Raw genomic sequence first — 17,727 nt, forward strand, 5'->3', positions numbered from 1 at the left:
CTCATGCTGTATTACTGCGGTTTTGTTCCACATGCTGAAGCAAGAAGGATCATTTCAAAACACAAAACTAAGCCACTAACTTGCTTGAAAGCTTTCAATAGTTTCTAGGTGCTTTCAGAATAAAAACTCCTTCAGAAGCCTTGCAACTTCTAGCCCCTGATCTCCCTTTTCCCATCTTACTGCAGCCATCATAGCCTTCAATTTCCAATTGTCTATTGACTCACCACAGGACCTTTGCATATTCTATTCCAAATACTTGCCGTGTTCTTCTCTGTCTCTTCTCTACAACTAATTAAAAGCTGTTCATTTTTCAGAGTTCAGCTGAAACATCACTTTTATAAGAAAGCTTTTATAAAATGTTTAAAGTCTAATTAATATACTGGCAGTATCCATAAATAAATAAATAAATATATATATATGCATATATATCCATACATATAAATTTAAAAATATATATATATTTTACTGTGACAGAGTATATATTTTGTGACCTAGCATATACATATGTAGATGGAACAATTCTTATCCCTACTAGATGATAGTTTTTTCTGTTATTTCTCCTAACTATATTATAGAACCATGTATGAAAAAAATTTCTACTTCATATTCTCCTAGAACCATACCTTTTCTTCAAAGTACTCAGTGCATTTTTTTTTATAATTAGATTAATATCTTTCTCACAACCTGTATTTTCTGTGAAGTTTAGGGAGCATTTGGTATTTTGCTTAGCCTCTATGGGTACTTTGTAATAAATATTTGGATAATGAAAACTATAAATCAATTACTAAGTACTATTCCTTGTAGCATAATCATAATTGTAACTAATGACTCTAAATATCTGTACAATTATTACAACTTTACATTCTCTACTTTACATTCAGATTCCAGGAAGGCATGAATCCTATATGTCTGCTCCTTTTTAATGTTTGAAGCATCTAATACAGTACCTAGAAAATGGGAAATTAAAAAATCATATTCCAAGAACACAAATTCTGGTATCCTGATTCTGACAAACATGAATTTAACAATGTTATGCATTCTAACACCACTTTGCTTCAAAGACCGTGATCTTAGTTTCAGAGACTGTTGAGAAATCAGTTTATTCCAAAAGGCAAAACAAATTCTTCATAGGTGACCAGATGTGGCAAGTTAGGAACTACAGTACCAATACACACAAAGTAACAAGCTCCTTATATGGTAATTTATTGACTCAAAACTTTAAAAATAAGTTAGTCGGAAATGTGTCATTTAATTTGTTCCCTAAAATAAACCACTACTAATACTTCACAGCATTCACATTCCTTTAATCTACTGAATATTACTCTTATTTCAATGGAACAAGGTATAGTTTGGACTTACCTTGGAATTCCCAGGAGAGCTTCTTTGTGGATAAAACATGTAGAAGTGAACTGCTACAACAGATGGCATAATCTTAGCTAAGCTTCTTGTTACAAAAGTCACATGGACACAGAAGCATGGTTTTAGAATGATTAATTGGTTGGCTTATAGCAGAAAATTCTTCGACAACATAAACTCAGCCACTTGGGCGGAATACTCTCTTAGTATTTAATGTATTTTCTTTCTCTCATAGCTTTCTTCCCTATGTTTATATCATTTCTTAAAAGTAAATGCTTTTGTCAGAGTTCTTCACAAGTCCAGGGATGACACTTCTAGGAAATAAAAGTATGCTTGCAGGGCTGGGGACGTAGCTCGGTTGTAGAACACTTGCCTAGCTTGTAAGAAAGAGGCCCTAGGTTCAACTCCAGAACCATGCAAAAGAAAAGAAAAAAAGAAAAGTATGCTTGCATATATGATATGATGAATCAACAATTGGTTGACTTTCTGATTAGTCATTGAATGGTTTCTCTATTTTTATCCATTCATGTTCAATCTATAGAGAATTCAGGTAAAAGTATAAAAATGACATGATTTCAAAAAGGACTGAAGGCTCAACAGCAATGTAGTTCCAAATTCTGTTGACTAAAAAGAATAAGAAATGACTCTAAATGGGAAGCAATAACAATAAGCACCCCTAACATGAAGGTTATGATCTATAAATACTTTTTCTTCTAAAGAAGAACCAGAACTCACTGGAAAAAAATCACTGACTCCAGGTCTGAGGTGGCAGATGGTACAAGATAAATTTAAAACAGAATACTGGAATGTATGGGAAGTCAGCAGGAGTTGAAGAGACTCCTACTGTCCAAAAGATGGAGCAAGCAATAAAGATAACAACAATGGTTTGATGGCTTTTAAAGAAAAATGTTTAGGTCCAAATTCATAAAGATACTTAAAAACAAAACTTGGGCAGTGGGTGCAGCTCAGTTGTAGAACACTTGCCTGGCATATGTAAGGTTTAATCCCAGCATCCCCCACCCCACAACAACAACAAATGTGCAAAACAAAAATCACTGGCTACCTTTGGGGGATGTTAAAAACCAATTCGTTATTTTATGAATCTGTAAATAAAAAGAATTAAGTATTTATCTCTTGCTTTCCTATACAAATTATACTCAAGGATAACCAAATAGTTGATGAGGGGAAGTTTCTCTTTTTAGTATTCCAATTAATAATTGAAGAATGACGGAATCAAATTACTAGTATTTTCCCACCCCTAATGAATTAATGAATCTAGGTCTTGATTATTAGTGGCTGCTAACATCCCAATGGGACAGACAGTAGAACCTGCTAAATGAAGTACATACCACGTATGTAGTCTTGCCATAAAATTCCAATCCAAATGTCACCAAGCTTCTAGAACAGTGTTACCTAGTAGAAAGAATGTGAGCCACATACATTATCCCTATCTTAATTCAAACCAGTTACATTTCAAGTGCTTACTAGCATATGTGACTATCATATTGGATGGCACAGTTATTGAACAACTAAACTAAAGAATTATGGAAACAGAAGGATATGATATCACAAAGATGTCATTGGTGAGATGGAGACTGGGAACTCTTCAGAAAAAAAAAAATTCATTAAATGTGATAACAGTACTGTGGTTAAATTTTTTAAAACTAAGGTTCCATACTCAAGTATTCATGGATGAAGTAGTTTGATGGCATCTGCTTCAAAATAATCCAGGTTGAGTGGTGGAGATACAGATGAAACAAGACAGTACGACTTGATAATTATTTGAAGCTGGATGATAAGTACATGGGAGAAAAGGTCACACTAACCTCTTTACTTCTGTATATATATGAAATTTTCCATAGTTAACAAAGAGACTGGACCATAGGGTAAGATATTTACAATGACACCACTTGTAGTTTTGAAAGTACAGTTCATTAAAGATGCTGTGATTCTTTCTAAGCCGGTAAAGAAATGCCATAGCACAAAGGTAATAAACCAGGAAAAACTTAAAACAAAAATCAAATAAAGTTCACTTTATAAAAACCTTGCAAAGGTCAAATAAAAGGTAAGAGGAATGTTTTTTCCCTCTAACTAAGGATAAATGCTCCCTCTGCTTGGGTTTTGCTGCCTGATTCTCCTGAGTCCCTACCTCACATTCTCCACCTTCATCAGTGCAGGTATCTTAGTGACAAGACTGTTCAGGCACCAAACATAGATGGCACAATTCATCTTTTATTTCTGCTCCTACTGAAGTTCATCAGGGTAAATGGTGGAGGTTTCAAAAGAAAAGTCACAATAGGACTGTGGGGGTTACTTGAGGTCAATCAGTACAGATTTTAAGATTTATGAGCTTAGACACACTTTGGAAAAGTATGGTCCCTCATTCCTTGTGAACTCTGAAACACATAATGTGCAGTGCAAACTGAACAATACAAATCAAATAATAGAAAGAGACAAAGGCATTAGTATCTTGAACCCAGGAGTGTCCAACTATAAATCATTTCTAAGTTGATGGTGTCCATCCTTGCTTATCCAGAGTTGGATGTTGCAGACAAAGTTTGGTGTTTGAGATTCATTTTCCTGTAGCAAATGCCTGTTTAATAAATTTCAATTTTGGAATGAAAATGTTTCAGCAATGTGAAAGTGAAATGTGTTAAATGATTTAAGAGGCAACAAATTGGGGGCAAAGGCTGAAACTAAAAAATAAAAATGATGTTTATTTAGTTTTTCAGAAATTAAATAACAAAATTGGCAAAAATCAAAACAAACCAAAATAAAAGTTGACATGTTATATGACAGATCATCTCAACAGCATTTATTAATGAATATAAAAAATAAATTTTGTCATTCTTATTTCCTTTTCTCCCAACTATGACTACATGGATGTTTTGGGAAGCTTGAGTTCCTAAGAAAATTCCACAGCTAAACCAGCCTCCTACAATGTGACTGAGTGAGATTAAGGTCCCACTCCCACAGAGAAATTTCTATTCTGGGAGATTCTGAAAAAACTAGACTCCTAGGAACTTCAAAAACCAGGTGGTTTCACTAGAACGGAGAACATGAGGAAAATACAGTCATTGTCCACTAAAACATGATACAATTTGAATATAGGTACTCTTCAGATTTTCTAAGTTCTCTGCATGACTACTGAGACTAGGCCATCATGTTTTCTGGCAGCCCAGCCTGTAGCCACTGCCATCTTCCTAACTTGCCATCTCCCAAGCTGCACAAAAACTAGGATTAAGAAAGCTGAAGGCTTTTGACCTTTACCCCAGGGAGTTAGTGTTCTCTAGGTAGGAAGGTAAGAAGGTTTTTGCATCAAGCTTGCCTTTACGCTCAGTTATTGGTGACGGGCTGCTAAATCCACCCAGCACACATTTGTTCTGAGTATTTAAATGTATTGAGTATACTTACCCATCACGATACAAGGAAGCTAGACTAATTAATAAGTCACTCTAGACCAAGCCCCTCAAAACAGAGGCAAATTTAGTGAACCAAGGTCACTACCTGTGGTAATAACCTCAATTCACCTAGGTCCTTTCCTGAAGAACCATATTGTTTTTATGGTGCTGGGGATTGAACCAGGGCTTTGTGCATGTGAGGCAGGCACTCTACCAACTGAGCTATATCCCCAGCCCCTCCCGGAAGAACAATATTAATCTCCTGATTCAAGAGGTACCTCTGGCCAGGACAGAGCATATAAGAAAGCATAACTTTAGGCTAGGGCATTGACACAGGGAGTTTAGCATTTATGGTTTAGTCTACAGCACAAGATGGCAACATCACTAATATTTAGAGCTGGAAAGAGCGTTGGCTGGACCACACTCCTGGAGCATCTTTCCTAATGCAGCTTAATGGCGGTTGCCCAGATGTCGTTGCTGGGGAGCGGGGGAAGGACCCATCCTTGGGGAACGGAGTTGCCTTTAGGATGATCGGATGGCACCAGGTACTGATCCCAATCATGCCTTAATAAGAACATTATAGAACAATTGTTTATTTCTGTTTTTTTTTTCCAAGCAAGATGTTCAATAATTCTATTTCCAGAACTGAGCTTTCAAATAACTAATGTATTAATCTACTATAGAACATGGTTTCTAGGACATACGCAAAAGGTTACATTTCTTAAATGTATACATTTAGGAAAAAAATTCTGAAGAACTTACAACCTTATGGGTAACCAAATAATTAACATTCAGTTGAGCCTCATTATTAGCAGATTCTGTATATACAAATTTGCCTACTCACTAAAATTTATTTGTAACCCCCAAATCATCACTTATGGTACTCTCATGGATACTCATAGATGCAGAGTAGCAAAAAAATCTGAGTCACTAAAATACTTGTTGTGAGCTAAGGTCAAAGCAACACTCATTCTGCTTTCTTGTTTATAGTTCTTTCATTGTATATAAGTGTCCTTTTTGTGGTCTACTTACTACCATGTTTCCCCCTCCCCATATTTTTGTGCTTTTTACTGATAGTCTCTCTGTTTAAAATGTAGTGTAATGGTGAAGTGTTGGCTAGTGTGCTACATGTCAGAGAACTGTTGTGCCTTGTGCTTCATTTGGGCATGGGTTATAGTGTTGTTAGCCATAAAGTCCTTGTTAATGAATTGACAATATGTGTTCAACGAAGTGTCTTTAAAAAGAAGACACACGAAACAAGGTACAATCAGTTGATGAAAATGAAACCAGAGGCTCGCAGGAATCTCTTAATCTCGTGTTTCCTTTAGACGCAATGGTTTGGTACTCTGTAATTCAGTGTTCATAGTGACCTGATGGAACACAGCTGTTGTGAATAATAATAAACTGTACTTATGTTTAAAAGCTGAAACTTGTACATCAGTCAAAAATAAACTCTTGGAGCTGGGGATGTGGCTCAAGCGGTAGTGTGCTTGCCTGGCATGCGCGGAGTGCTAGGTTCGATCCTCAGCACCACATAAAAATAAAATAAAGATGTTGTGTCCACCGAAAACCAAAAAATAAATATTAAAAAAATTATCTCTCTCTCTTAAAAAAAAAAAATTATATAAACTCTTCCCAGAAAATAAATTTGGTATGCTAAAGAGCATTCTTTCCAGAGAATCATATATTGTTGGAGTTTTAGAAGGTACCTGTAGAAATCACTTCTTTTGGTGATTTTCAAACCATATTTGAGGACTCCTAGACCCCAAAATGTTTTGAAGAATCTAGAATCAGCAAGATTTAACCTGCCTGGGAAACCTATGCATTCCATTTGTTTTATATACTGATTTCTCAAAAAACTGCATTTGGGAAGAATGATGCTGTTTCAGTTTGAAGGCCACATTCTAGTCTACAATCTCCATTTCACAGGTGAGGAGAATGAGACCCAAAAAGCTGAAAACTTTACCCAGATCGTAGATTCAGATGAGTCCCTTGTTTCCAGATCTCTGGGCTATGACTGGTAGGAACTCAGAAGTCTGCTTGGGTCTTTCTTTTCTTTTTTTTTTTTTTAATATTTATTTATGTATTTTTTAGTTTTAGGTGGACACATTATTTTGATTTCATGTGGTGCTAAGGATCAAACCCAGTGCCTCATCCATGCTAGGGGAGCACTCTACCACTGAGGCCAGTCTCTACAGGCAAGTACTCAAAGGAGGGTTTCTCTTCCTAGATCTGTTTAGCATCAGAGAGAATCAAGAAAATGAAGCTAGGGGCTGGGGATGTGGCTCAAGCGGTAGTGCGCTTGCCTGGCATGCGCAGGGCACTGGGTTTGATCCTCAGCACCACATAAAAATAAAGATGTTGAGTCCACCGAAACCTAAGAAATAAATATTAAAAAATTCTCTCTCTTAAAAAAAAATGAAGCCAATTAAAAAAAAAATGAAGCCAATGTTTTAAATCCACAGAAGAGCTATGCAAAAGGGCAAGTCTCACACCTGAGTTTCAGTTTCTTTACCTGTTAAAATGGATCTAATGAGAACTAAACAAGACGTATGTGGCCTCCATGAAACTTGGCAACATCATAAACCTATAAGGAACTTAAAAAAAAAAGTACAGTAACAGGCCTCAATAACATAAGCACTTTATTAAGTGCTTCTTGCTACCCAGGGAAAGACAAGAGAAAGAGCCTGCCCCTCTGACCTTATCTGGATGAGTGCTGGCAGAGAGTGCTCGGCTTGGAGGTAATACTGTCGGAAAGGCTGCAGGAGGTGAGCAAGTGGGAACTCATCTGAAAGAGAAAAGGCAGGAGACCACATCATTATGCTTGCTATTGAGGGTACTTGAGAAGCAGGGTGACTGAGCCTATGATTATGACAATATGATCAAACATGTTTTATCTGTATCCATGATTTGCATGATATAAAGTTTCAAATCAGAAGGCGTCATTTGTTGCCTACCACCTCCTAGCTTAAATGAAAAATCACACATGATAAAAAGAGCTGCCAATTTATTATTTTCCTTTTCTCTACTGGGTAAAGAGAACTTACCTGGATCCCCAAATAACTTGGACTCGATTTCACGTTTCTGAAGTAAAAATTTCTCTTTTTCTTTTCTTTGTTTCTTTTCCAATTCTCTTTTCCTCTCTTCCTCTTGTTCTCCTTCCAACATAACTCTAAGGGCTCTCTCTTCAGCTTCATATAGTTCAGAGCGTTTTTTAATGAGTTTTCTCAGTCGCTGAAGATGGTGCTCAAAAGTCTCATCTGCTGAGGCTGGAGGACAGACCCCTGGGCAAGAAGAACCAAATAGTATTTTAGATAACATTTTTTCTTATCCCAGAATCCATGTTCAAATGAGCAGATTCAATGTCTTACCTTTAGTATGAATTTGCTTAGAATTTGGAAATTCTACTCGGTCTTCAAGGCTCAATTTAATCTTTCCGAATCTCCAATAAGGCTGACCCCTACTAGGAGAACCTCCTGTATCTCCTCCCTCTGGATCACACCACTTAATCTTTGGTTTTGTCTCTAATGGTTTTGATCTTCCAGTTGGACAACAAGCTCACTTAAGGGAGGCATCTGTCGTAACTTTTTCATTGGTTGTGAAATTCCCTCAGCATCAGCTCTCAGACCTCATAGAGAATTCTCTACCATTCTGAATTCTGAAAGAGCATACTCCTGAGGTAGAAGATACACATAATCAACCACCTTGACTGACCTCAAAGCCTGTGGCTGACAGTGAGATGACCAACTGTTTGCCTTCTTTAGCCTTATGTCCCAGGAAAACTGGGGTATTTGTTAACTCTGATTAATCTTGGAGATCAGCTAACAGTACAATCAACATAACTAAAGCCACAACTGGGAAAATCTACTTACAGACTACTTATTAGGCAATATCAAAGAATTATTGGTCACTTTTTTGGTGTAATAATGATATCACAGGGGCCAGGGTTGTGGCTAAGTGGTAGTGTTTGCCTAGCATGCGTATGGCATTGGGTTCAATCCCTGGCACCACATAAAAATAAACAAATAAAATAAAGGTATTGTGTTCATCTATAACTACAAAATATTTTAATACTTATGTATTCTATTTTTGTGCATGTGTGAAATTTTTCATCAAGTTTTATAAGAAAACATTTAAAATTTTAATGAATACGTGAATAGATTACAGTTGTGCATTAACTACTCTATTGGCCTTTCAATATAAAAGCTGCTGAAGCTGCTAAGTGATTCCTTGTGGACTGATGTGGTTATAGTTCATTCTGTCAAACCTTGAATACTTTTCTTTTAATATTTATTTTTTAGTTTTAGGTGAATACAATATCTTTATGTTACATTTATGTGGTGCTGAGGATCGAACCTAGTGTCTCGTGCATGCTAGGCAAGCACTCTACCACTGAGCCACAACCCCAGCCCCACCTTGAACACTTTTAAAGGAAATTTTATTTATTAACCTAGCATTTGAAAAATCAGAATCAAGGAAGAAAAAAAAATTCCAACCCCACTGCCTTCATCAACCATTTTTATTTCCTTATATTTCCTTCTAATCTTTGCATCCATATATTAGCAAGTTCATTTAGTTCAACATAACATGTACTTAATTTTCGCATCTCAATATTGATTCTCCCCATTTTTCCCAGTATTTATAGTTATTTAGTGTCTATCCAATTTCAACATATAAATGTTATCATAATACACTTAAAAAGCTCTCTACTACTGAACCTTTAGCTGTTTCCAATATCCTATTGTTACACAATTCTACCATGAACATTCTTGGGTGTGTTATTTTTTTCATTCCTATATGTTATTTCTAAGAAATTCTCAAAGTGGAAATATTTATGAATAAACTTTCAAAAATTACCAAAATGTACTAAACAGCTTCCTAAAAGAGCTATACATTTACTTATACTGAAAAGGTAATGAATGAATATTTATTTGATGAATGAATAATTTAAGTGTTTTAACAATTTATACTGCCACCTAGAAACATAATACTGTTGGCTTTGAACACTAAAATTTCAATTCTAGTTGACAAAAAGACTAAAATAATAATTCCTCAAGCTTAGTAATTCTATTTCTTATAAAGTTTTAATTGGAGGTATGATTTTTCTCCCTCAATCACTCTATTAAATGATCATGGAGCTCATTCTCCTATCTTTACCTTCTAGGCTGACATTTCTCTGGATCATTTTCTCATACCTTGCTGAGAGCCATTAGCCAAGTAGGTATGACAATTTCCTTGCCAGCGTACCCCATGTTGCTTAGAGGAAGGGCTCATGGAAATGGACTTGCCCAGGTCATCTGCAGTGACACTGCATGTAAGGTGACCTTGCTCAAGGACCAGGGCGGATCCGGGTTTAGGGAGGATCAGGGTTTAGAGCTCTCCTTGGGTTTAGGGCGGTTCCAGGTTTAAGGTGTACCCTGCTGGGAATAGGGCGTATCCTGCTGCCTTAGGCGTGCCCGCTCCTGTAGTTCCTATAGTTCTTGAGTTCTCCCGGGATTCAGAGAGTATTTTGGGCAGAGAACGTGGATTTCCCCAGAACGTGTTTGTAGAGGACCGGTGTGAGTTCGGGAATAAAGAATTGCTGTTTGAATCTACAAGGCTGTGAGTGGCTCGTGATTTTGTGCCCAGCCAGACTGCGGCAATACCTGCTTGAACATATTTCCATTCACTGATTCACAACTATGAAACTCTACAATTCAAATTCATTTTCTACTAAGTTGCCAGGCTAATACTTTCTGTTGGGTCTAGGCCACCCACACAGCTCTCTTAACATCTCACTGACCACTCCTAGTGCACTTGACACACTCCTTTGGAAAGGGCACTTCTCATCCAGTCTTCCTCTCAACCCCATGTACTAGCATCATGTAGATTTCCTTTCTCCTCCACCACACATACCCTTAGTCTGCATCTGTAAAACACAGATGTTTTCACCTCTATTCCCCTTCAGTCACACACTCTGGGACCTCATTCACTCTTTGGATCTTGGCATGATCAGAAAAAAACTTTCCATCTCTGAAATCTAGGTAGATTATTCTCTTCTGTCTGTAACTTTCTACCCTCTCAAGATTTTTAGTTCCTTCTCCCCAAATACTGTTAGTTTTCCCCAAAACCTCCAAACCTGATATATCTATCAGATTTCATCCTCCTTCCACTCCTTTTTTGAGCGACCACCAACATTTATGGTAACTCTATAAAGTAAAATCCCCAAAAGCCCCAAGTTCTGTCTTGTGCACACTTGTCAGCTGCAGAGTACTCCTGGAAGAAGTCATTTAGGTGGGTGACCTCAATATATATAGGTTTATCAGCCAGACCCACAGTATCTCTCTGCAACCATCTAACCACCTTCCGTGGGTCTCCTGCTGGCCTCATGGCATTATTTAAAACTTCCATGTCTCTCTTAAAGCCCTACTTCTCTACTGGTTCTCACCAAGCTGGCTATTCTATTTCCAAGAAAAAACAGACCAGCAGTCAGGAAATCTATCAACTCTCCACCCCCAACTGCACTCATCTACCTTAGTTCCCATCTTTTCATCCTTGATTTTCATGCCTGAGGGAGATGGGTCCTTTTTACTTACGTTAATATCTCCACCTGGTATCCAAATCTTCCTACCTTCTGGGAAAACCTGAATCACTGACTAGTCTCCTGCATCTCTTTGACCCTTCTTCCTCATTCCTTCCCTCAGCACTTAAAACACGCTCAAGTTTTCTCATGACTCTAAGTCACATAACACCCATCACCATTAGCACTAGACATATGGCCAGATACTAATCTTGCTCTCTGCCTTTTCTTCACAGGCAATCTTTTATATATATTTATTTATTTATTTTAGCTGCAGGTGGACACAATATCTTTAATTTTATTTATTTATTTATTTGTATGTGGTGCTGAGGATTGAACCCATGGCCTCACGCATGCAAGGCAAGTGGTCTACCACTGAGCCACAACCCCAGTCCCACAGGCAATCTTTAATTCTCACAATATTCACTCATGGATAGGAACTACCATTACTACCCTTTAGCACATGAGGAAAATAAGAGAAATTAAAGTAAGGTATACATGATTTTACAACCACTCTCAGCACCTGTCACTTTCTAGGAGGTATAGGATTTATGTCTGCCTCTAGGAGACTTCCTTTTCCTCATCTCTCTCTGACCTACCTTGGTCTGTTTTGTGGTCTGCTCTTTGCTCACATGGATTTTGACATTCTCTAGGATTTCATCTTTTGAGCCCTTAGTCCTCTTAAGACCATTCTTACTTATGGCTATTTGCTGATGAACTCTTATCCAGGATGTATCTAAGTTCCTCAAACTCAACTGGCCCCCAACTAAACTGATCTACCATCCAATTCTTCATCCTCTATATTCCTTTTCAATTAGAGTGGCATCAACTGGGCACAAGTGTGTATACCTATACTCCCAGTGACTCAAGAAGCTGAGATGGGAGAACTCCAAGATGGAGGCCAGCATCAGCAACTTAGGGAGACCCTGTCTGAAAATTAAATCCCTGTAAAAAGGACTGGGGATATAATTCAGGGGTAAAGTGCCCTGGGTTCAGTCCTCAACCTCCTTCCTGCCATGGGGTCATCTGATTCTGAGGGCTGAGTGGAAATTAGCTGCTCTGATGGCTGACATGCTGAAGCCAATCACTTAAGTAGTGAATGAGCCTAGCTGAATGCATAATAGTCACATCCCAACAAAACTTTACTAAGGGTCTAAAAGAATCACAGTTTTCATTTCTATTTTAAACCACACATGGGGGAAATCATTTCGTACAGTGGCACCTTCTGATCTGTGTACCCTCAAATATCCCTGATGAATGTCAAAGGCTTATTACCTACTAAAAAAGGCAGTATATGGTCAAAACCAGGTGCAAGTGAGAGGAAGCAAGTCATCTCAGCCCAATCAGGGAAGGATGGAGGATGTTACATCTGTAATCAATTTTGAAGGATAATGAAATCTTAAAATGAAAAGATGGAACTGAGGGCTGACAAACAAACTGAATGGCAAGAGCAAAGACTGATAGGCAAATGGAAAGTATGACTGGGTAATTTCCAGAAAACCAATGTGGCTGGAACAAACCTTTGTGGAAAGGCTTGGAGGCCTGGTTATGGTGTCTAGTACTCCATTCTGTGGCAAGAGGAGACCAGTTAAGTCTTCTGAGTTCAAAAGGAACACATAGGGAAGCTGGGGACATCCATAGTCAAAGCACTCCCTGCCCTATTAAATCACTAAGATCTCTTCAAACAGCAATAATTCAGGTTTGAAACACAAGTTTTCAACACTTTCTGAAGCAGCAAACAAGAGGAGGGAAACCTTTACCTTGGCACATGGCAAAGCTGACCAGCTACAGTGAACCCACTCAGAAAACTGTGGCTTGAAATACCCGTGGCAGGAGTGATGAGTGGAAGGCAAGAAAGTACAGTGGATTCCCACACTGTGTTTCTTTTCAACTTTGTCTACCAGGGGCTAAACATCTTCTGAGGCTTTTTGCTTCAAAAGTTCTAAGCTATTGCTGACAAGTCCAGTTACCAACACTGTGAAAATATCAAATATTTTTTCCATTAAAACATTTGGAGTGGAGAGGCACTAGATAAAGAAGGAGAAGAAAGAGGGGAAGAAATGAAAGTACAAATACAAAGCCCTGGTTACCTTTCCTTGCTGCTGCTTCTTTCCTCAGTTTCCTCAATTTCTCCAAAGCTCTAAGAATGTCCACCATTCTTTTGGTGTCTGCTTGTTTTTTCCTCACTTCAGATAAGACTCCATCAGCAGCAGCCTTGAGTTCCTGCTCCTGGAGGAGAAACAGAGACCACAAGACTCTGTATTAGAAACAACCTTACAACAGGGCTTATAGCTGCTGATTTCAAAGGATCAAACAGTCAGGGTTAAGAAAGACTCTACTGAATCTATACTCAGTTTCATAGGCCTGGCACAACTACTCCCCTCTACAATGGTCCAATGAAGGCCTTATCTTCCTCCACTGACTGTATAACTTTCTTAAAGGAGAACCTCTCTTCTTTGCATCTTCAACATTGACACTTGGTCCTTGTTTCTTTCTGTTTCTCAAAGCTTGGTCCAGGGAGTATCTGCTCCCAATTTACTTTGTTAAATGGGGCACTCTCTTGTTAAAAATGCAGACTCATTGGCCTAAAGATTCAGATTCCCAGGGAAGATAATGCTGTTTCACCCTTCTGCCTAGATTATTCCCTCTGCCTGGAACAGTATCTGATGCCTTCACTTACTTTGACATTTCTTTCAAGGCTCAGCTTACAAGTCATTATATCATTTGGACGGAATATTCCTTCTCTTGTCTCCTTATAGCACCTATAGATGAAACCCTAACACACACCATTCTACAATGACATGATCCTTCTGAGACTCTAAGATTCTCAAGCACAAGGGCTATGGACTACTCATCTCTAACCTTGGTATTGTGCACTGATTCTGGCACCTAATGGGCTCTCGTTAAATTCCAGCTTAACTGACTCAAATTCCCTTGGGTTAAAGTGCTGCCTGTCCAGACATTCTCCTTTAAAGCAATGATATTCTGAAATGCAATGATACAGTTTGCCATTAATATACTTCACTGCAAAGTTATATCAGACTCCAGAGTAGCAGCAGACCATAAAGAGGAGGAACTGACTGGGCAAAGTGGAGGGAGGGAGGAATGGAACAGCATTCAAAGGAAAAGAGAAGGCCTTAGTAGAACATCTGACCAATTTACATTTTCATCCTGGTCCTACTTAAGAGCTTGAGACAATAGGCTTTGAAACAGACAATTGGGGCATAAATCTGAAGTTAAACTGCCACAAACTGGTTGTGATTGTTGGCAAGTTAATCTCTCTATGCCTCATTTTCGAATCTGTAAAACTGGTGAAATTCCTCCTATATCTTGGGGTTGTTATAAAAACTCATGATCTAGTTTATTTAATACCTTAGAGTAGCACCTAGTACATGTATAGTTAAGTGCTCAAAAACATGATTGCTAAACCTAAGGACATGTTTTATTTATTGATACTGGGGATTGAACACAGGGCTGCTTTGCCACTGAGCTACATCCCCATCCTTTTTACTTTTTGAGACCAGGTCTCACTAAATTGCTGAGGCTGGTCTTAAGCTTGTGATCATCCTGTCTCAGCCTCCAAGTCGCAGGGATTAAAAGTATGTGCCATTGCACCTGGTTGATAGATGTTTTAAAACCAGCAAGCAAATCCTGGGAAAAACACTATTGCTCCACCAGCCAATTAGGGTATGTTTCTTGAGGCAGCGTCCCAAGTTCTCTATATTTTGCATTCTTAAAGTCACTTAGGGCAGTAAAGTCACTTATAAACCTTATAATTTTGGTTTACAGTCCTTTACAGTGCACTAGAGCTTTGTTTTGTGTGCCATATATCATTAACACGCAATTAGTATAGGAGTACCAGGTGGAAAGGGTGGCTAACATTTTACAAATAAGGAAACAGGCTAAGCCCTGAGAAATGGCAGCTTAAAAGCTTCACACCGCTCAGGTTCCAACCACCACCACCCCTACAGCCATGTCCTTCGCTGCTCTCACCCGCTTCTTCTCCTCCACCTCCTGTACGCACTTGACCCGCCAGCGGTCAATCTCCTGCTCGCGTTCGGCTGCCCGCGCGGCCTCCGCCTCCCGCTCGGCCTCGCGTTCCCGGGCTCTTTCGCGAAGCCGCAGTCGGCGGCGCCGGACCCTCTCTAGCCTCCGCCGCGCCTCGCCCATATAGGCAGCCTGGGACAGTGGCTGTAACCTCTCAGCCAGTTCGGTGCGCAGCGGCGCGGCCTGGGCATGCAACAGGGACCAGGCCGCGCCGTCGGCCTCCGCCTCGCGCAGGGCCTGACCCAGGCCACGAAGCCGCCGCACCAGGCGCAGAGCACCACGCAACCGTGCGCGTACGTCGCCTAGGCTGGGCGCGGCGAGCGCGCGTTGGGGTGCCGGGCAGCCCGCCCGCCGGGGGGTCCCGAACACCGCCTCCAGCCACTGCCGGTCGCGCAGGCGCTGCAGGGCCGCGTCCCCAAGCACGTCGGGCGGCGGCGGCGCCTCAGCCCAGCGTGGGCTCCAGGGCGGCCCCGGGCCTGGAGGCGGTGGCCTCGGGCGCTCGCCGGCATCGGTCCCCGGGAAGGGCCGGCACTGGGGCGGCGGCGGAGGCAGCGGCGGTGGCGGCACCGAGTAGAAAGAGCTGCCGCCGCCGCCGCCGCGGGAGGCTTCCGCGGGGGCCCGAGGCTGCAGAGCCAGCGGAGGCTGGAGGAAGGGGACAGAGGCCCCCGGAAAAGGGCCGGGCCGCTGGGGAAGAGGCGGCGGAAAAGCCGGGGAGGGCAACGGCGGTGGCGGACAGCCGAAAGGAGTAGGAGGCGGTGGCTGCGGGGGCGGCGGGCCCGGGCGACCCGGATTGAAGAAGGGCGGTAAAGCCATATTCACGGAGATACTGAGAAGTGACAGGAATTCCAGCGGTTCTCCGCGAGTCTTCCGGGCGGAAGTGACGTCTTGCGATGCGCGACTCCTTGCGACATGTCCCTCCAAGAAGCGCAGTGCAAGGGTGGGCGTTGATTGCATTCTCACTCTTTCAAATCAAAAAAATACTCTTCTAAATATTCTTGAGGCGGAGCTATGAGCTCCGTGCAAGTGAGACAACGAGGCAGTCTATTCGTGGAATTGTCTAGTAAAAGAAAACCCATTAATCATGCAACAAATGTCAAAGTGTAATGATGATATTGGACTTGGTCAGAGTTTTAAAGTTCGTCCTAAGGATTTGAGGCTTCTGTTGCGATCTGAAGGACAAACAGGAGTTATATGGAAGAGAAAGAAGCATGGTCCAGATGGGAACAGCATGTGCTAGTGGATAGGAGTATAACTAGTGGTGGTGGGGGACCCAAGGGGAAGTGAAGGAATGTCCGTGTGTGTGTGTGTGTGGAGCAAAGACCTGAGGGTGTCACCATAAGGGGGTTCGAGGAGACGTTTACTTAGACCTTCAGGCTCTTGACACACTGCAGAAGAGAATTTAAGGAAGCATCAAGTTTTAGAACATATGAAGGTGTTTATTAGAAAGTGAAAGGTGAAGATAAGGATTTTCAAGAGCAGAACGCGGGTTTATTTTGGTTTTGGTACTGGGGATTGAGCCCAGAAGTGATCCACCACTCCCAGTCCTTTTTATTTTTTGAGAAACGGCCTCGCCAAATTCTTGAGGCTGGCCTCAAATCCCTAGTCGCTGGGAAACCCGAGGGCCACATGCCTGACTGGGGCTTTTCTTTTAAAGGAAACTTTATGAAGGGTAGACATAGTAAGGTTATGTGGGACCCTTGTCAGTCTGGTGAACTCAGTTCTTTGATCATAAATCACAAGCTGTTTATGGTTATCTGGTCTGTATCCAGGATTTTCAGCTTGACATTATCTCTTCTATCTAATCAATCTTTGGAATGTGTCTAAATTACGTATGCTAACAGTGCACATATTTAATCAAATGAGGCAATTTTCATAGATGAGTGAATTTATAGTAACTCTTTTTAAAAAAATTTTGTAGATTTCTCAGAAATCTGGGAATGACAGACCTGGGAGTGATATCTGGAGAGAAGGTCCAAGCTTGGGGCTTTTAGAGTTACAGCTATAGGCTTTTTTCCTTCCCTTTTGTCTCCTTTTTACCTATCTTTATTCCTTTTATCCTACTTCAAGGGGAACCTCGTGATCTTGGGGAAGTGGACAGAAGTTATAAAATCTAGAGGAAACCATTGATTTTAAGCAGTAGGTGAAGGGGGAAACCATGCCATTTGATTAAACTATTTTAAAATAATTGCAAATTAAAATGCAATTGTAAGAAGAAATACAGGGAGATCCTATGTACTTTCCCCTAATGATAACATCTTGTAGAATTGCAGATTACATATTACAATTACATATTACAACCAGTAATATTAACAATTGCTACAGTCAAGATACAGAATGTTTCTGTCCCTGCTAGGATTCCTCATT

General features: G+C 40.3%; 1 protein-coding gene across 1 annotated transcript; it reads right to left on the bottom strand.

Moving 5' to 3' along the window:
• Positions 1-4,053: 4,053 nt before the first annotated feature.
• On the bottom strand, positions 4,054-16,220 carry Pdcd7 (programmed cell death 7). Its single transcript, XM_076850950.2, has 5 exons — positions 15,310-16,220; positions 13,407-13,545; positions 7,805-8,041; positions 7,458-7,545; positions 4,054-5,321 (listed from the first exon to the last, which is right to left on the bottom strand). The coding sequence occupies exons 1-5, from the start codon at positions 16,174-16,176 to the stop codon at positions 5,198-5,200; spliced, it is 1,455 nt and encodes a 484-aa protein (XP_076707065.2). The 5' UTR covers positions 16,177-16,220; the 3' UTR covers positions 4,054-5,197.
• Between the last annotated feature and the right edge of the window lie 1,507 nt (positions 16,221-17,727).

This window comes from Callospermophilus lateralis, chromosome 3, assembly GCF_048772815.1.
Source record: "Callospermophilus lateralis isolate mCalLat2 chromosome 3, mCalLat2.hap1, whole genome shotgun sequence".
NCBI lineage: Eukaryota > Metazoa > Chordata > Mammalia > Rodentia > Sciuridae > Callospermophilus > Callospermophilus lateralis.